This window comes from Theobroma cacao, chromosome 3 (genome assembly GCF_000208745.1).
Source record: "Theobroma cacao cultivar B97-61/B2 chromosome 3, Criollo_cocoa_genome_V2, whole genome shotgun sequence".
In the NCBI taxonomy this organism is placed as follows: domain Eukaryota; kingdom Viridiplantae; phylum Streptophyta; class Magnoliopsida; order Malvales; family Malvaceae; genus Theobroma; species Theobroma cacao.
Window position 1 is genome coordinate 32,364,915 of NC_030852.1, and position 19,097 is coordinate 32,384,011.

General features: G+C 37.9%; 5 protein-coding genes across 8 annotated transcripts; 4 read left to right on the plus strand and 1 right to left on the minus strand.

The window, feature by feature from the left end:
• Nucleotides 430-1,625, plus strand: LOC18606210. Its single transcript, XM_018116725.1, has one exon. The coding sequence runs from the start codon at nt 468-470 to the stop codon at nt 1,326-1,328; it is 861 nt and encodes a 286-aa protein (XP_017972214.1). The 5' UTR covers nt 430-467; the 3' UTR covers nt 1,329-1,625.
• On the plus strand, nt 1,734-6,288 carry LOC18606211. 2 transcript variants are annotated; one of them, XM_018116723.1, is made up of 4 exons: nt 1,734-1,850; nt 2,056-3,146; nt 3,484-4,908; nt 5,123-6,288. In XM_018116723.1, the coding sequence occupies exons 3-4, from the start codon at nt 3,502-3,504 to the stop codon at nt 5,450-5,452; spliced, it is 1,737 nt and encodes a 578-aa protein (XP_017972212.1). In that variant the 5' UTR covers nt 1,734-1,850; nt 2,056-3,146; nt 3,484-3,501; the 3' UTR covers nt 5,453-6,288. The 2 variants fall into 2 exon arrangements, with proteins under 2 accessions (XP_017972212.1, XP_017972213.1); XM_018116724.1 differs by having other exon boundaries at nt 1,735-1,850; nt 2,056-3,077.
• On the plus strand, nt 7,341-12,558 carry LOC18606212 (palmitoyl-protein thioesterase 1). Of its 2 annotated transcripts, XM_007039688.2 has the most exons (12): nt 7,341-7,705; nt 7,783-7,867; nt 7,945-7,996; nt 8,103-8,123; nt 8,218-8,271; nt 8,897-8,947; nt 9,361-9,423; nt 10,104-10,169; nt 10,307-10,345; nt 10,614-10,736; nt 10,877-10,969; nt 11,877-12,558. In XM_007039688.2, the coding sequence occupies exons 1-12, from the start codon at nt 7,612-7,614 to the stop codon at nt 12,228-12,230; spliced, it is 1,095 nt and encodes a 364-aa protein (XP_007039750.2). In that variant the 5' UTR covers nt 7,341-7,611; the 3' UTR covers nt 12,231-12,558. The 2 variants fall into 2 exon arrangements, with proteins under 2 accessions (XP_007039750.2, XP_017973255.1); XM_018117766.1 differs by lacking the exon at nt 8,218-8,271.
• LOC18606213 lies at nt 12,646-15,833 on the plus strand. The gene is made up of 3 exons (XM_007039690.2): nt 12,646-12,872; nt 13,282-14,643; nt 14,763-15,833. The coding sequence occupies exons 1-3, from the start codon at nt 12,738-12,740 to the stop codon at nt 15,102-15,104; spliced, it is 1,839 nt and encodes a 612-aa protein (XP_007039752.2). The 5' UTR covers nt 12,646-12,737; the 3' UTR covers nt 15,105-15,833.
• Nucleotides 15,714-18,755, minus strand: LOC18606214 (putative dual specificity protein phosphatase DSP8). Of its 2 annotated transcripts, XM_007039691.2 has the most exons (7): nt 18,390-18,754; nt 18,007-18,236; nt 17,170-17,292; nt 16,850-16,943; nt 16,605-16,687; nt 16,436-16,525; nt 15,714-16,301 (listed from the first exon to the last, which is right to left on the minus strand). In XM_007039691.2, exons 2-7 carry the CDS (start codon nt 18,217-18,219, stop codon nt 15,942-15,944), a joined length of 963 nt encoding a protein of 320 aa, XP_007039753.1. In that variant the 5' UTR covers nt 18,220-18,236; nt 18,390-18,754; the 3' UTR covers nt 15,714-15,941. The 2 variants fall into 2 exon arrangements, with proteins under 2 accessions (XP_007039753.1, XP_007039756.1); XM_007039694.2 differs by having other exon boundaries at nt 18,007-18,755.

Genomic DNA, 19,097 nt, shown 5'->3' on the forward strand with positions numbered 1-19,097 from the left:
AGGATGTTTTTGTACACCTTTTATCAAGTAATGAGATCAATTCAAGGCCTTGAGAAAAAAAAACAAAACCTAACAACTCTAATCTTATTTCGTATTACAAATTCATTATGAATTTAAGATGCCGTTTTGCACCTTATCCAATTGGAGACGGCATCCCTTTCTTCCCCGACACCCCACACCCACTGTTTGATTTCCTCTTTAAAGAGGGCTTTGATTCTCTTTCTTTTAACTTGTAGAACTCAGTTTCTTCGTCTAGCATTCTGTCATTGACTTTTGTTTTTCTTCCATCTATACCAAAATTTTCAGAGCTTTGGAGGCTCGAATTTATTCTTTGTCTACTACTCTGTCTTGTTTTACTTTTACTTTGTTTGGGCATTTGCGGCCAAAAGGACAGCGCTTGGAGCCATCCTGTCCGCAAACGTAAGGATTTGGATTCATTGTTGTTGCAAAAACGCAATAAAAGAGAGATGGAAATTTTTAAAAAACACCTCCATAAACATCCCCTGTGGTTCATCGAGAAGGGAAACCAAAAGTTGTTCTGCACGTTATGTGGGGAACGCTTATCTGGCTCGGCATACGGTTGCAGCATGTGTAAGATTTTCATCCATGATCACTGTTCTAAGCTTCCACCCAGTATTGAAAATTTCTTGCACCCATGCCCTCTTGTCCTCAATATTGTATCGCATGATTACTTGCCCTGTGACTGTACTTTCTGTATGCAACCTATCGGCGCATATAGCTATCACTGCGAGGAATGTTATTTTGATATGCATGTTCAATGCGCCCTACAGCCCACCATGAAATCAGAAGGTGAGAAGCTTATTCAGCACTTCACTCACTGGCATCCTTTAAAGCTTATTCAGAACAAGGAAGAGGATCAAGTTTGTTGTTTCAAATGTCAAAAGGTGTGCTCTGGTTCTGCAACTGCTTATGGCTGCGAGAAATGCAAATTTTTCCTCCATGACTCTTGCATGATCAGCATTCCACGAAAGATCAATCATTTCCTCCACCCATGCCCTCTCATTTTGTGCACGAGTGGAATCTTTTACACGTGTGGGGGTTGTGAAGATAGCGGCTCATTCTTGACCTTCAGCTGCAGAAGGTGTCGCTTCGAACTAGATGTCAAATGCGCCGTACTTCCCACTGTCAAATCTGGAGGTGCCAAGCAGATTCAACATCCTAGTCACCAACATCCACTAGCACTCCTTGGAAAACATAAAGGGCCGTGGTGTTCGATGCAAAGCATGTGGGAAAATTTGTTCAGGTCTTACAAATACTTTTGGTTGTCGCAGATGCAAGGTTTTTTTCCACAAATCATGCGCTGTTGAATTATCAAAAGAGCTTGATCATCCCTTTCATCCCCACCCTCTCACTCCCTCATCCTATCCACAGAATGATTCTTGTGCGGCATGCGGATTGATTGTCAGGTCTCTGCCATTCTATCGCTGTAACGAGTGCAAATTTAGCCTTCATAAGGATTGTGCTAAGCTCAAACCCTCTTATAAGTACGGACCTCACCCGCACCTTCTCACTCTTATTGATAAAACGGATGGAATTTACTGCGACATATGTTATGAGAAAGCCAACAACTTCTGCCTTCGCTGTGTGGTATGTAGGTTTAGCATCCATCTCTACTGCCATCGCTCAGTACCAAAACAATAGAACATAAATGCCATATACATCCTTTAACCCTTACAGAATCTCCTTTTGAATTTGAATTGAATTCACCAGAAGACGAAGATGACGAATTCTATTGTGATGCTTGCGAGAAAAAAAGAGACAAAGAAAATCCAGTTTATTACTGTGTAAGCTGTAAATTTATTGTTGAAACTGGCTGTGTCATCTCCGCGGTAAGTTTACAATTTGATTTGCCACAATTTGTTCCTTTCATTGTTTTGAACTTTCATATAAATTCTTTGAACTTTCACACAAATTCTTTGAAGGAGGATTAGATGAATTACAAGTTCTAGTTGGCTTTGAAACTTTTGTTAACTATGCTATTTTCTTATAATTTTTAAGAAATCTTAATTACAATTTATATTTGGTTTTTTTCAGCTGTTACCATGCTTAAGCCGGAGCACCACCATTTCCATAGATAAAGATATTTCTAGAGGCGAGGCTGGGCTTGCAGAGCTAGACGAAATAATCGCAAAACTTAAAGAAAAGGCAGAGCCTCTAAAATTAGAATTAGAGAAATTGCGATCAAGTTTACAGGAAGTTGAAGACCAACTAGAGCTAATAACATGGGAACTAAATAAACTTGAGGAACATCGTTTCCTGTACAGTTACGAGCTTCAGCGAAAGAAAATACGGGCGGTACATGTCTCGGATGTACAAGTCCTCTCTCGACTATGGCCATTTTGCTCCAATCGCTCCGCCAGATAATTCAGTTATGTGATTCCTGAAACAACATTTATTACGGTCACTCAAGAACCATCTTTATTGTAATTATTATTTTTTTTATTTTTTTATTACTTGGGCCTTATCAGATATCAATTAGTTCTTTGGAACCTTCTTTTGTAGAGGCCCAATAGCCAGGAACCAGTCCAGCTAAGTAATTAAAACTTAGAATGATCAAAACATTAGGTTAAGCAATCTAAAAAAAGAGAAAGGAAAACAAAAAAAACAAAAACATTAAACAAAATAAAAAAATAAAAAGAAAAGAGAGCCAGCTGGGCATGGCTCAGTAGGGTCGAGTCTGAGGTGAGATCAGATATAAAAAGCTGACCTCATTCCAGATTAGGGTAATTTCAGAAAATTTGAAACAAAAAAAAATTTTAGGAAGAATTCAAAACCTTTAATAAAAAGTGAAAAAAGATAAAAGAATTGAAGATATGAGTGAAAAAAAGGGCAATCTACCAGCTAAAAATATACCCAACAAAAAACAAACACGAGGAAAAAAACAGAAAAACAAATAAAAATGAAAGCCAATGGTTTAGCTTTTTGGTTTTTGTTCTGTTAGTAGGGTTTTGAATATTTAGGAGTTTAGAAGGTGAGAAATCGAAGATAGGCACCGTTGAACAGAAAAGAAGGGCGGCGGGTTAAGGAGACGCTCCATCCATCCATCCAGGAAAAAGGTTGGATTGCTCCTTCCATCCCATTTCAGTTTTTCCAAGGAACAATAACTCTTGTTTTCGTTAATTTAGGTATGACTTTGATTCGAATTTCACCTTATCCATTTGTAAACGGCATCCCTTCCTTCCTGAACCCCAAAGATCCCCCAACCCACGCTTTCATTGCCTCTTTACAGAGGGCTTTGGTTCTCTTTCTTTTTAGCTTTTTATATTCTTCCATGTCTACCAAAATTTCCATTACATCTAAACGGTTGTGAATAGATTTTGATACCACAGATATCATTTTCAGGGCTTTGGAGGCTCAAAAATATTCTCTCTCTACTCTGTCTTGTTTTACTCTGCTTGGGCAATTTTCTGTCATCGTCTGATTAGCTAAAGGATTTGGATTTTGGATTCATTGTTGTTGCAGAAAAGCAGTAAAAGAGAGATGGATTTCATTAAACATTTTCTCCATAGACATCCTCTGTCGTTCATCGACAAGGGAAACGAAGAGCTTTGCTGCAGTCGATGTCTGAAATACTTATCTGGCCCGACGTATGGTTGCAGCAGGTGTAACTTTTTCATCCATGATCACTGTGCTGAGCTTCCACCCAAGATTGAACATTTCTTGCACCCATGCCCTCTTGTCCTCAAGGTTTTACCGCTTCCCCTTGTCTATAATTGTAATTTATGCATCGAACGTGGCGCTGGTTCTAGCTATCGCTGCGAGGAATGTAATTTTGATATGCATGTTGAATGCGCCCTAAAGCCCACCATGAAATCAGAGGGTGAGGAGCTTATCCAGCACTTCACTCACTGGCATCCTTTACAACTTGTTCTTGAGAAGAAAAAGGAAGAAGATCAAGTTTGTTGTTTCATATGTCAAAAGCTGTGCTCTGGTTCTGCAACTGCTTATGGCTGCAAGCAATGCGAATTTTTCCTCCATAACTCTTGCATGACCAGCATTCCACGAAAGATCAATCATTTCTTCCACCCATGCCCTCTCATTTTGCTCACAAGTCCATTCATTTACACGTGTGGGGGTTGTGATGAACGTGGCTCATTCTTGACATTCAGCTGCGGAAGGTGTTGTTTTCAACTAGACGTCAAATGCGCCTTACTTCCCACTGTAAAATCTGAAGATGCCAAGCAGATTCAACATTTTAGTCACCAGCATCCACTAGCACTCTGTGAAAGCATAAATGGCAGTGAAGTTCGATGCAGAGCGTGTGAGGAAATTTGTTCAGGTCCTACGTATACTTTTGGTTGTAGCAGATGCAGCTTCTTTTTTCACAGATCATGTGCTGTTGAATTACCACAACAGATCCATCATCCCTTTCATTCCAAACACCCTCTCACCCTCTCAGCCTTTCCACTCAAAAATTTTCAGTATTATTGTGCGGCATGCGGATTCGATGTCAGGTCTCTGCTAGCCTATCGCTGTGACAAGTGCGAATTTACCCTTGATAAGGACTGTGCGAAGCTCACACCCTCTTTTAAGTATGGACCTCACCCACACCTTCTCACTCTTATTGATAAAACAGATCGAATTAGCTGTGACATTTGTCGTAAGAAAGCCAACAACTTCTGCCTTCGATGTGTGGCATGTAGGTTTAGCATCCATCTCCACTGCCATCTCTCAGTACCAAAAACAATAAACCATAAATGCCACATACATCCTTTAACTCTCACAGATTCTCCTTTTGAATTTGAATTGAATTCACCTCAAGATGCACATAACATGGATGACGAGTTTTATTGTGACGTCTGTGAGGAAAAAAGAGACAAATTCAATCAAGTTTTTTATTGTGTAACATGCAAATTTATTGCTGAAACCCGCTGTGTCTTCTCTGTGGTAAGTATATATTTTTATTTGTTACAACTTGCTCCTTTCGTTGTCATGAACTTTCGCATAAATTCTTTGAATGAGGATCAGATGAATTACTAGTTATATAACTTAGAGGAAGTCTAAGACTGGCTTTGAAAATTTTATCAACCATGTCAATTTCTTATAATTTTAAAGATCAATTTTTGAAGTCTTAATTAATGAATATTTGGTTTTTTGTCAGCTGTTATCATTCTTAACTAATTCAGATGAGCAGAGTAGAATGAGCAGCAGAATCATTTCCACAGATGAAGAGAATTCTGAAATAGACCCCGTGCTTGCAAAGTTAGACGAAGAGATCGCAAAATGTAGAGAAAAGGCAAAGCCTTTCGAATTAGAAATTGAGTCCCTGAAAAGATTAATTCAGAAACTACAAGCAAGGTTACAGGAACTTGAAGCAAAACTAGAGCCAATAACATGGGGACTAGATAAACTTGAGGAAGATCGTTTCCTGTACATGTATGAGCTAAAACACAAGATGAAGGGGAAACATTCGATTGAAGCTTCACCTTGAGTCTATCTTGATCATGGCATTGTCAGGTGAACATTTCAAAAGAGAAGTAGTATTATGTTTGAAGATTGAAGTTAGAATATTGTAGCATCATTAAAGTTTTTCTACTGAATTTGACTTGCTGATGCCCAAATTTTCAGATGTTAATAGCAATAGTGATTTTGTTTACTGCTGGGAAGGTGTTTTAGGGCTGTTGACGATTTGAAATGTGTTATAGTGACGCTAACTTCAGGCAGAGGGCTATGGGGTCTTTGGTTTCTGACACTTGTCTGTTAAATGTACAAGTTCTTGAAAAAAAAAATTATGTTGGGGGACATGAGATGGCATTTTGTTTCATTTGCTGGGCAGGGCCACTTTGACCCTGTGTAAAAAGAGTATGATAGTTATGAGAGGATGCTGGAACTATAGGCTTTTCTAAGGAAGGTGGACTCTTTTGTGGATAAGTTTTTTCAATGAAATTTCTGAAAAAGTTGCTGATAAGTTGACTAAAGAAGAGGTTTATAGGTAGCAGGATCTTCTGCGGATTTATGGAACTGGTGAGGAAAACTCTAGCTTGTGAAGTATCGAATGTCTTGTAATCTATCACCGGGTGGCTGACTTTCTGCTCTTGAATTGATGATTTTTGTGCTACTTGATTGTCTGTTAAAGTTTTTTTGTGGTATTAAGGGTAGGAAGGGTCGGGTTCTATTTTGTTCTACTGCCAGGACTTGATGTGTTTGTGTATAGGCAGGATTGTGCATGTATCAGTCATGGAAAGTGTATAGTGTCAGATTTTTGTATAGTAGATTTTTCTTGGTAGATATGAGTAAGATTTGGAGAATATACCTGCTTTTTGTGCCCAGGTATAGCCCAAAAATCACTGGTTCTTTACTGATGTATTTTGAAGGGGATTATTCCACCCTTCTTTGCAATGAAACTACAATCTTTAAAAAAAAAAAATAGCAATAGTGGTAATGCGTATTTTAAATAAATCATAATAATGGTATTTGGAGTTCCTTGCGAGCTCCATCTTTGTATAAGACTGTAGTTTTTGATAAAATATACGTTGTTGTTCCTCCTCTCTCAACCCACAAGGGTATTTGCTTTCATTTGCCCTTCCTATTTTTTTATCTACACCTTTCTAACGAAATCTGGATGATGTCTGAAACGATTTCTTACACACCCACAGTTACTGCTAGGCTTGTCTCTGTTTTGTGCTCCCTTGGTTTGCGTCTATATTTGTCAAAACATCATGGTATAGGTCTCAATGGTTAGCCACCTTTCAGTAATCTGAGAGCACATTTGACTCTGTTTGTCAGCTAACCTATCTGAGGTATTCATGAGTAGCAACAAATATTCATGAGAAGATGTTTTTCTGATTTGGGAATTTAAGCACTTGGTTTTTTAGAACTTGGGTGATAAAATATGTAATAATCAAAACGGGTTCAGTGTTCCTTATTCAAAGTCGCAATTTTGTCACATATATACAAGGTGGGTTTGATGGCCAATGTAAGAAAGGAGAATGACCAATAAAGCTATCTCTATCCTTACTTTCATCCAACTCACGGAAAGCAAAGTTGGATGCTCCATCCATCCATCCATGAAATAGGTTGGATTACTCCGTCCATCCCATTTCAAGTTTTCCAACGAACGATAACTCTTGTTTTTGCTAATTAAGGGTGTGACTTTGATTCCAATTTCGTAGGATTCCTGACAGCTTGAACAATTTTTGAATGATCTGGTTTAGGAGCGTTGGGTCTGAATCTTATGTTTTCTTTTGGTGCACGTAGGAATCTAACTAGTCAACTAAAAAAGGGCAGATGGTGTAATAATAGTATGCCGTAATGATTGAATTAGCACTCCTCCGAAAGAGAAGGTAGGCTAGTTCACACCGGAACCAAGTCTGCAAGCTACGACAACAGAGGCAATCGTCATCATAACTCATATTGGCGAGTTCAAGAAGCAATCCTGGCAGTGTGCACTCCGACAAATAAATGCGTCCCATCTTATTCATGCCTCCGTGTATTTGGCCCCATTTTCACCAATCACAAGCCTCCAGGCACAGACCTTCTTCCAGCTTGCAACAAAGAACTCCATTCAAAAGTTTCTGGAACCTAAACCTATCCCAAGCCGAAATTTTTTAAAAGGAAAATATAAAATCCTCTCGGAAAAACAAAATTTTCATGGCTTTTCCCTCTAAATCCATCGCCTTTATTTCCTTTCTTATATTAACAATCACCGAAGTTTCTCATTCCATTCCCTTCATTGTTCTCCATGGTAATCCTTTTTCTTTTTCCTTTCCAATCACTCTGTTTCTATATCAAGCTTAAATTTTTCTGGGTTTTTCTTTTCAGGGATTGGAGATCAGTGTTCCAATCGTGGAGTCAAACAGTTCACTGAACTTCTCACCAACTTTTCTGGGTCTAAAGGATATTGCTTGTAAGCTTCGTCAACTCTCGTTCTTTTCCTTTCCTTTTTTTTACATGTTGACTTGATATTCCTTTTTAATCATGCAGAGAAATTGGAGATGGGACATGGGATTCCTGGTTTATGCCTCTGGAAGAACAGGTAAAACTTTTACGACATGGAAAGATCTCTTAAGTAACCTCATTTGGGATGAGACATTTATTGTTGTCTGGCTTCTTCTATGACGAACTTTGTTGCTTGTTTACAGACAGCTGTGGTTTGTGAGAAGGTGATAAAGCTTTCTGGGTAGATCTTGGTTTTCTTTTGTTGGTCTGGGTTTGGAGTTTGTTTTCCCTTTGACAACTTCAGTATCTTACCAACAGGTGAAGCATATGAAAGAACTGAGTAAGGGTTACAATATAGTTGGTCTGTCCCAGGTAATTTATATTTTAAAGTAACGAGAGAGCTTAAAATTTTTTACAAAGTGATGCAGTAAACTTCATGAAAAAATGATGTGTTGAACAAACGGAGTTAGTTTATCGTGCCATTCAAGTTTTTCCAATGAAATTAACTAATTGATGCATAAATACCTAACCAAAAAATTGTTTTAAATATTGAATCCATCATAAATAATGGGGTTTGGTGTTCCTTGAGAGTTCCATTTAAGACAATAGCTTTTGCTAAAATATACATTGCTGTGTCCTCCTTCCTCAAGCCACATGGGTCTTTGCTTTAATTTATGCTTCCTATTTTGTTTTCAACACCATTTTCATCCTGACATTTCTGATGTAAATTTTTCTTTTTTTATATTATATCATCACATTGAGAATAGAAACTAAGAGCTTACACGTCGATGCTCACACATTGCCCATTCAATTGATTTATCTCAAATTTGTGTCTATGTGTTTTTTCTTTTCTCCCATAATTTTTGATGTGTTAATTCTCGAACCTTTTCTTTGTGGTGCCTAGTAGAGAAATCATTGTTTGGTTATTTCTATAGTTTGATGCTGAGGCAACTTCCATATGTGGCTGTCATTCTCAATCTTTTACTTGGTTTGACAGGGCAACTTGATAGGTCGAGGTGTTGTAGAGTTTTGTGATGGTGGACCTCAGGTAAGAGCCAGCTGAACCCAAAACTTCTTGGTTTATCTTTTGCTCAAAAGATTAGCTAGTTGTTGCAGAATAAGATCAACTAAGTTTTGCAATGTATAAGGAGGTATGAGGAAAATGGAAAAGTTAACTTTTTGATCATGTATTTAATGAATTTCACCCCACCATTAGTCATTGGTCTCTGTTTTGTGCTGTCTTTATTTACATCTGTTTTTCCAAATCATCATGATTTCAATGGTCAGCCACATTAATCTGAAAGCACTTTTATCTCTGTTTGTTAGCTAACCTATCTTAATTATGCCCTTGATCATGTATTAAGTGCTGGGATGTACTCTATAGTCATGGACTCCGGAGTCTGGACTCAATGTTGAATATTCTAGGAATTCTATTTAATATGAATTGAATTTTCTTCACAGGTAAAGAATTTTATCTCTTTAGGAGGGCCTCATGCTGGTACTGCTTCTGTTCCTCTTTGTGGTGTAAGTACTATAAAGACTTTTTCATCTCCTCTCTGAAAGATTTCAGATTTAGAGATAAAAAATGAAATAGATTTGGCATGTATGAAGGCTGCTTGTAAGACCTTTATATGATTATAAGATGGCACCATTTTGGGTGAGAAACTAATACACTTCTAGTTCCATACCTGGGAAATTCTGCATGTCCAACACTGTCAATTCTAAACAACTGAGCATATCTTATGGAACTCCAGTTGAATATGGCAAACCATAAATTTTATTTATTGCATTCAAATTGAGTCTTGCACAGAGAGTTACAAGATTGAAGAGCTAATTATCAAGATTTGACATTAAATCAAGGGATAATAAGTATTTTGGGTCCTAACAGGTTCAAATCAAAAAAGCTGATTTGTTTGCCTGTGCGCAAAAGAACCAACTGCATATTTTCAATGCTTACACTCTAACTCTAGTTCAGAGGATTTCATATGTTATCTATGCATTAGGAAGCCATTGTGGCAATATCCAATGCGTTGTGATGTCATGGAGTGTATTTCTTAACATGAGCTAAATGTGTCATAGAATAATTTTACTGATAGAATTGATAAAATGACTCGGTAGATAATAGTTTTAGTCTAGTTTAAACTCCTTAAATCCTGTCAGGATCTGTAGTGTATGTTGTTAAAGTGATTCTTGTGCTATTGCAGTCTGGTTTTCTGTGCCTGATTGCTGACAAGCTTATCAAGTCAGAGATATACACCGACTATATCCAAGTATACATCTCTCTCTCCAAGGCTCATTAACTCATACAAATTTTTATTCATGCTTTTAAGGAACACTGTAACTTTAATCAATGTAAGAATACTTTCTTACTGTTACTAATTTCAGGTACATGATTGGCACTTTGCAGGCTCATTTGGCTCCGAGTGGTTATCTAAAATTACCAAACGTGAGTAGCATACACTACTACCTGGAAAATGAGATGGAATATATGGGTGGGGCGGGGGGAGGGGGGAGGAGGAGGGGTTTAGTACTGCATATTCTCTTGTTATTAACTGGTTGAAGTGGTTGTACAGCTATGACTCACCAAATTATACAGGAGTCAAATGCTTCGCAACCAAAAATCTTTTATATGCTTAGTAGTGTTTAGATCTTGTTTTTAAGAGGCTAAAATTTTAACAATCATGTCAAATTTCCATGTATCTTTTAATTTCCAGGATATAGTTCATTATTTGGAAAAATGTAGATTTCTTCCAAAGCTTAACAATGAACTCCCTGGTGAAAGGAATTCCACTTATAAGGAAAGGTTCACTCGCTTGCAAAACTTGGTGCTTATCATGGTAAGCTGAAAGAATGCCTCTTTAGCTTTTCCAACCTAGATTGGTCCCCTAGCTTCTTTTTTCTTTTTCAGTTTTTTTATTTAATTGTCTCGATACAGGCAAACTTTTCTGTTAATTTTGCTCATCTTCTACTCAAACAGTTTGAGCAGGACAATGTCTTGATACCAAGGGAAACCTCATGGTTCGGATACTACCCAAATGGGGCCTTCAAGCCCGTGATTCATCCTCAAGAGGTACAATACTTTCTCCTGAAAATGTTCATTTTCTTAAATTTTTATTGAAATTCTTTGTTCTTAAATATGAAAATAGCCTGCCTATCCCTGAAAGTTCATCTTGCTATATATGTTGTTGTAAAAAATAATTCATATCTAAGCTCATATTGTTTGTATGCCCTGCATATCTGTTCTCTTTCACATCTCCTATAAATTTAGAAAAAAAAATTCACATCTCCTACAACCATGACTGTCATTGCACTAACAAAGCTTGAATTCTCATTCTGGTGTGACACATTCTGATATGAGACTGATTGGTGTGGCTGTTAGGATATACATATTAGAAAAGCGAAAAGAGAGTGACAATTGAGCAAAAAAAAAAAGGAAAAGAGAATGACAATGGGGAAGAAGAAAGAATCCTTGTAGACATGGCTGAAAATAATGTGATGGCATAGTTTCTTTAGTTTCCTGACAAGCATTGCTGTTTAGAGTCTTTAAACCATTTCCAAAGCACAATTTTGAATTTGAAGGGAAGAAAACCGTTGGAAAGTTATTACATGTGCCAATGGATCTGATATCTTGCACTGAGTTTTGCTACATTTAGATTGCTCTGGGGCCTTGGATGCAAATCTTTGAAGACATTGCTGGCAATCATCCATCTTTGTTATCTAATTTCTCAAAGCTTCTTGTGATTCCTTAATCTGAAAGATAACTTACAGCAATTACTTGGTTCTAACGTGGAGAATATAAGGCTACCTCATACTATTTTATCTTGTTGATGTTTGAATTTGAAATTTTTTACCCAATATTCCTCAAGTCTAGCAGCAAATTGTGCCAAGATCAATGTTTTACATTCTGCTCATGCTTTTTCGACTTTAAGTGGGAGCTTGGTTTGCTTTACATGTCAACAATATCACTATCTATGCAGACAAAGCTTTACACAGAAGACTGGATTGGTTTAAAGACCTTAGATGATGCTGGAAGGGTCCACTACATTAGTGTCTCAGGAGGCCATCTTGGAATATCCAGGAAAGACATGAAAAAGCATGTTGTACCTTACTTGAAGGATCAAGCATCAATGGTGGAGAGCATTCAAAGTAGTTATGCCAAAGTGCAGGGATCTCATCACCAGATCAGGCAAAGCCGCAAGAGAAAACAAGAGGTCCCTTGGTTGCAGGACAAAGCATCATCTGAATTGATACTTAATGGATCATCATACTACCGGTGGCCCTCGTCAGTCCAGAGCTTTTTCAGGGAATTACTTGGACTTGCAAAAGATTAGCCATATCTTTATTTTTCATATAGAGTAATACTTGAATTGAATTATAGATTCAATAGAGGTCATCAAAGATCATCTACACATGGAATTCAAACCTCATAATCTTACTGGCTTGCCCTTAATGCCTACCACTGCAATTTTACCAAAAAATTCTGCCAACCTTTTCTCAACACAGGTTGGGCAAATGTACTATGATGGGAATCTGAACTTCATAATATGAATAGCCCTTGCAAGGATAAACCTGAATTATTAGCATCATTAGATGAAAATTATGTTTTCTACAAACCATTTGGTGTCTGCAATAAGCATAATACAAGGCATTTACTCTGAACCTGTTATTGTTATTCCAAATATTTCGTTGACATTTTGGTATCTCTGAGTAATTTAAGGGTCACACAGTCTTTTACATTGGTTGGCTGACCCTTTTCTGCCGTTTCTTTATTTAATTTCTAATAATAACGAAATTTCTTGCAAGTGGTTAGCTCAGTGTATCCTAAAACTTCAGCACAGATGCTGGTTCAATATTTGGCAGCTACTCTGAAGCAGCAATTAGATGCCTCTTCATTTTCTTTCCTCTCCAAAGTGGCATTATTGGTCATACGTCAATCGCCTAGCTTGGGATTCGATGCCATATGTAAGAAAAAGGTATGACCAACAAAGCAGTCCCTCTACATTTATTTTGCCTTGACGGGCAAGGTCCGACTTGACTTCCTGTTTGTCTCTTTACTTTGTCAAGTTCTCTTGAATTTATTTGAACAGAACCACTTAAAATGGGAAGATATTCAAAGAATAAAGTGAAAAAAAAAAAGATGAATGAAATTTGTCTTGTAAAGCAAGGAATCTAAGAATTCATGCCAACGATTGCACAAATATGGTAAAGCAAGCAAAGTAAGTCCTGGTATATCCTCTTAAAAAAGGAGAATGAACCTGCCCTAGGCTTTATTGTTTATTAATTATATAGGCTAGAGCAGACTTAAACCATATTTGCAAAAAGAGGCAAAGAGAGATGAATATTGAACATTTTCTCCATAAACATACTTTGTCCTTCATCCAGGACGGAAATGCACTAGCAGCTATCTGCGATGGGTGCGAGAAACCCATATCTGGCCCGTGCTATGGTTGCTGCACCTACTGCGAGTTCTACCTTCATTACGAGTGTGCTAGGCTTCCACGGCAGATTGAGCATTTCTTTCATCCACGCCCTCTTGTCCTCAAGCTTTACTACTACACATGTAATGCTTGCTTCATGCCGAGCTCTGGTTTCAGCTATAGCTGCGTCACGTGTCATTTCAATATGCATGTTGACTACGTCTCACGGCCCACCTTAAAATCTGAAAGCGAGGGGCTTATTCAGCATTTCACTCATTGGCATCCTTTAACACTTGTTGATCCAAAGAACAAGCAGGAAGAAGATCAAAAAGTTTGCTGTGCCATATGTGAAAAGCTCTGCTCCGATTCTGCCTATGGCTGCCAGCAATGCAGTTTTTTCCTCCATAACTCTTGCATGACCACCGTTCCAAGAAAGATCAATCATTTCTTCCATCGATGCCCTCTGATACTGCTCACCTATCCATCCTACGCCTGTGGGGGTTGCGAGAAAAGTCTCTCAGGCTTGACCTACAGCTGCGGGAAGTGTCGTTTCAAACTGGATGTTAAATGTGGTTTACTTCCCACTATAGAGTCCAAAGGTGCCGATATAATTCAACATTGCACCCATCCACATCCATTAGCACTCCTGGATCAAAACAAGGATATTGGCATTGAGGTTCGAGGTCGATGCAGAGCATGTGGAGAAGATTGCTTATATCCCAGTTTTCGCTGTAACAGATCATGCGACTTCTTTCTACACGCATCCTGCGCTGAATTACCACAAGAGATCCATCATCCCTTTCATCTCTGGCACCCTCTCAATCTCACATTTTTTTGGCAGCAGCAGCAGCATAATCGTTCTTGTTTTGCACGCAGCCAACGACACGACGCGTTTCTGCTGGCCTATTGCTGCTTCTGGTGTGATTTTACCCTTCATAAAGATTGTGCTCAGTTCACACCACCATTCAATTATGGAAATTACTTACACGCTCTCACTCTCTGTGACAAAAGGCCTTCCCCTTTCGACTGCAACGTTTGTGGCAAGAAAGCCAAAAAATTCTTCCTTCGATGTGCGGTGTGTGGGTTTAACATCCATCCCTACTGTCTACCTTCAGTACCAAAAACAATAAGACATAAATGCCATATAGATTATTTAACTCTTACCAAATCTCCTCTCGAATTCGAACTGAATTCGCCAGAAGTTGCAAACAATTCGGACGATAAATTTTACTGCGATGTTTGTGAGGAAAAGAGAGATAGAAGGGATCCAGTTTATCATTGTACAGAATGCAAATTTAGTGCTAAGGTTGGCTGTGTCATCTCTGAGGTAGGTTTACATTTCAATTCTGCAAACACTAAATCAAGGCCTGAATTTGATTTTCCAGAATTCAAGCAAAGTGTTTGCATTCCCTTTCTGAACTCAAAATCCTTCTGGTTTTTCTGTAGTTGATACCATCCTATATTACTCCTGGGGACCAGAATGCTGAGAGCAGCCAAGTCATTTCAATGGATGAAGAGAATTCTGCAACAAACCTCACACTTGAAACGCTAAATAACGTGATTGCAGAGCCCAGTGCAAAGCCAAAGCTTTTGATGGAAGAACGTGGGCCTTTAAAAGTAGAAATTGAGCCTTTAAAACTAAAACTTGGACAACTGGAAGCAAGGTTACAGGAAATTGAAGCAGAACTGAATCAAACAACAAAGAGACTAGATAACCTTGAGGTACACCGTTTCCTCTGCATGTACCAACCGAGGCACAGCATGAAGGAAAATTATGGATTCGACTAAAGCCTCGACTTCATGGGGGCTGGCTCCAGAGCAGTCTTACAGTCTATCATGACATATGTATCAAGTGTAATGATAAATACTGGCAAAGGTGTTCGCCATGTCAAAAACCTGTCTTATTTTAATTGAATTGTAGATTGAATAGAGATCATCTAAACAAACAGAAATCCAATGCTCGATGTCTCCCTCTGTGATATTTGACAAACACTTTCTCCCTCCCCTTAAGCTTGAACACAAAGGTAGGAATCTATCAGAATTCCGATGGAAACCTGAACGGCATAGTTGGTATCTCACTGACTGATACTTACCCTTCTGTAAGAAGCTTAAATTACTAATTGATGAAGGAGGCAATATTAATAATTGATGACCATCCTTCACGTTTGCTTCTGCGTAATTACAACAGTATAATTAACTAAACGGTAATCATTTATATTACAGTTCGAGACTCCTTATTCTTGGCACTGACGTTTTCGATAATTTAACAACATATGGCAAGATAACCACTCTTTGCCAGTAGCACGCAGATGAGACATGGTCCAGCAACTTAATAACTACATTGCACTCATGAGGCGTAGGTTGATCCCAAACCCAAACACAATCAGCCATCTGTCAGGTCACAAACATTACTTCCATAGACCATGAGAATATATACACTTGATGCTTAAGCAGTTAGGCTTTTTCTTTTGTTTGATTCATAAGATATAACAACTCGATTTACAAGGGTAGACGAAACATAGTTTCGCTTGGGCCTAAAGAAACATTATTCGCATTTTATGTACGAGAAAGGATAAACAGAGAAGACAGACACCTACAGCATCTTGCGTGCTGTAACTGCAGTTTTCAGTAGACATGGATGTCTACACTAATACCTCTCAGACAGCTGCTCTCTCTACCAAGTTCCTGGGCTGAAATCTTTTGGTGTGCTTGGCAGCGTAGCCACAAGCATGAGATTCTTGCCAGTGCCGCCTGACCAGCAACCCTAACTCGATATACCACACTTAAATCTGCCCACACGGCACCTGATTCAAGACTTTGTTCATATCCATCAAGATCTGCTTTTGTTACCACTACTACAGAACCATCATCAAAAGCCACAAGGTCTTGTGAAGGTGCTGTGTCTGAAGTTCTTAAAATTAAATCTGCCACATGGCTGTGCAGACCAACCTTCTTCACTTGAAGATAGTAGAACTCCTGAACAGCCTGCGATTGTAATAAAGAAAGAGATAAATCAAATCCATTGTTTCAAAAAATACAGTTTTCTATTAAAATGCATAGAAGTATGAATTCATTATTGCTGAACTTAATTGCAGAATGTAAGACCGAAGACATTATACCTGCCATTGGGAAGAAGCTAAAAGCACCCTTGGTCTAATTGACCTCACATAATCATACGCCGCAACAGGTGTCATCTGCTTATAGTGTACCTATGTGAAACCAAAACTCACATCAATGAAGCAAGAACCAATAAGTAATATGATCTAAGCTTCTTTATACGGCACTAACCAGGTAACATAAAACAATGGTTGTGCTGCGGCCACGACCAGCTTTACAGTGAACGTACGTAGTTTGCCCACATGATGCATTTCCTTGAAAAATAAAAAAGATGAAAATAAGGGCACATTTCTACCAAGGAATATTTAATACAAAAGAATGGAGAACCATTTGAACAATGTCTCTTTTCTTTTAAGAAAAAGGTCATGGGCAGATAAGTTTAACCAAAATAACCAACCCCCTCAAAGAACACTTACGATGAATGAAATCAATAGCTTGGCATATTGATGTCAATGATGGTGCAAAGCAGTAGTCTCTTGTAGGGATCACCAAATGGTCAATGCCATGATTCTACCGACAAAATTGTAGAAAGCAAATTAACAACTTTAGTAACAATCAAAGGATCCAAGGTACTTGAATGTTAAATGCAAAAATATTAACAACATAATTAAAAGGAAATTTTAAGTTTGTAAAATCACAAAATTGGGAAAAAGAAAAAATATTTGCAGAACAAAGATAAAAAGTCTTGCAAAGTACAAAAAAATGTACACCATAAATACTAGAACAGAATGCTCACTCGATAAAGAGATGTTGGAACCAAAGTCTCATAAGGTTCATTTAGTGTAATCACTCCACGAACACCAATCTCCTTTAGCCTTGGAACATCAGTAGGGAACGGAACAGCACCTAACAGTATAAACTGTAAAAAGAACATATTAGAACTAGTCAAACAAATGTGCAACATAAGAAGAGTAAATTACAAGATAGATTCTACACAAATATGACTCTCAGAGCTTTCATGAAAATGAATCCGCCAATTGAATGAACAAAAAAGATAAGATAGGTTAAAAAGCAAAGACTATCAGGAGAGAGTGAGTGTGACATCATGCACTCTGCAAAGTTATATCCATCCACAATATGAGGAAAATAAAGACTTTTACTTCAAAATTGATGGAAATTTAGAACACAAAAATAGCAACATTAGCCAGATTAATTAAAAACCATATACTACTTTCTCTTGTAAATGAGAATCTAATTTATCAATGCCAGCAAGCATAAACATCAATCAAGGCAATACCCCACAATGTGACCATAAAAGAAACCCATGAGCATTTAACAAATTGCAGAATGATCTGAGCAATAGTATGTATAAACATGCATTTGCCCACGTATTCAGAACAATATTATCCAACACCAATATAGCTAATAACCTGAACAACCTAGACACAAATATTATCATCTGAAACAAGCAAGCTAAATTAAACAAGCACTTGACCAAAACAGACAAAAATAAACACATAAAATTCAATTAAAACCATATAACAAAACAAGAAAGCATCCACATAACCTCGAAACACTCATCACCAACAATACCAATTACTTAAGATGCACAGCATGTACGAGTAATCTGTACCTCATCAACTCTATCCCACCACCGGAACTCAGCCTGAATCTTGTTCCTAACAACATTGTAAAGCAAGGTAGGGTAAAACAGTGCACGAGCTCCCGCACCTATCAACACCCTTTTCGCATCCCATTCCACAACATTTCTTTCGATACCCAAAACCCCACTATTTCCACAACAACTCTTATTTGCTTCTTCTACTTCTCCAGCTTTCTCCATCATTTCCCCTCCTTTCAATTCTTCAATATGCATATCCCAACGGTTCAACACAAATAAAACAAATATGGACAAAATTAAAAACCCTAATTACCCAATTTACACAATTTGATAAAGGCAGAAAAAGAAAGCTCAAAAAATAATCGAAATGTTTACATTCCTCTTCAAACACAAACCCTAAAGCTTGGAATTCGAACGGGAAACGGAGCAACAGATGAGATTGATAGCAATTGATTTGGGAATCACGGGTTGTTGATTTCCCAATGAAAGCAACACCAAATTTCGAAGGATGAGGGTCGATCGGACGGCGGGAACAAGCCGGAGACGATGTGGCGTGACAAGACGACGATTGAATTATGGAAATCGGGGATCGGGAACTAAATTGTTATGTTTTGGAAACCCTTAACCCTAGAAAAAAAAAGTTTCAATTTTGTAAGAAAATTCATGAAGAGAGAGGATAGCCTGGGTTCCACTCCTCCGCTTTTTGCTCTAACAAACTTTGAAACCAAAGAGTAACAAGGGGGTGAAATTTATTTTTGGGTGAGGAGGGGAGAGATAGAGTGACGGTAATGATATGGAGGGAATTTATGACAAGTGTGTAGAGAGATGACACGTGTTGAACTGAGTTTGGAGGTTAGGTGTGAGGAGGATTGCCGACAAATATGACAACAATTACTAATCAACGTATAATCCACCTAAAAGAGGAATATCACAATCTTAACTACCTTAAAAAGAAAAAGAAATCGTAATTTTCTTTAGAAATTGTTACTAATTGTTTGATTTTTCCAATAAGGAAGAAAAAAAATTTGACATTTTATCTTTCAATGAAAATGATAGTATACTACTACATGACTTTCAAGCAAAACATAAAAGGTTGGTGTGAA

Excerpts from the sequence above, each read along its gene's own strand:
- LOC18606210 (XM_018116725.1), top strand. The coding sequence starts at position 468 with ATGGAAATTTTTAAAAAACACCTCCATAAACATCCCCTGTGGTTCATC.
- LOC18606211 (XM_018116723.1), top strand. The coding sequence starts at position 3,502 with ATGGATTTCATTAAACATTTTCTCCATAGACATCCTCTGTCGTTCATC. Across the intron at positions 4,909-5,122 it reads CCCGCTGTGTCTTCTCTGTG|CTGTTATCATTCTTAACTAA; the intron begins GTAAGTATATAT and ends GTTTTTTGTCAG.
- LOC18606212 (XM_007039688.2), top strand. The coding sequence starts at position 7,612 with ATGGCTTTTCCCTCTAAATCCATCGCCTTTATTTCCTTTCTTATATTA. Across the intron at positions 7,868-7,944 it reads GGGTCTAAAGGATATTGCTT|AGAAATTGGAGATGGGACAT; the intron begins GTAAGCTTCGTC and ends TTAATCATGCAG. Across the intron at positions 10,970-11,876 it reads CCGTGATTCATCCTCAAGAG|ACAAAGCTTTACACAGAAGA; the intron begins GTACAATACTTT and ends CTATCTATGCAG.
- LOC18606213 (XM_007039690.2), top strand. The coding sequence starts at position 12,738 with ATGCTGGTTCAATATTTGGCAGCTACTCTGAAGCAGCAATTAGATGCC. Across the intron at positions 12,873-13,281 it reads ATGCCATATGTAAGAAAAAG|GACGGAAATGCACTAGCAGC; the intron begins GTATGACCAACA and ends TCCTTCATCCAG. Across the intron at positions 14,644-14,762 it reads TTGGCTGTGTCATCTCTGAG|TTGATACCATCCTATATTAC; the intron begins GTAGGTTTACAT and ends GTTTTTCTGTAG.
- LOC18606214 (XM_007039694.2), bottom strand. The coding sequence starts at position 18,249 with ATGCATATTGAAGAATTGAAAGGAGGGGAAATGATGGAGAAAGCTGGA. Across the intron at positions 16,526-16,604 it reads CCATTGTTTTATGTTACCTG|GTACACTATAAGCAGATGAC; the intron begins GTTAGTGCCGTA and ends GGTTTCACATAG. Across the intron at positions 16,302-16,435 it reads TAGCTTCTTCCCAATGGCAG|GCTGTTCAGGAGTTCTACTA; the intron begins GTATAATGTCTT and ends TTACAATCGCAG.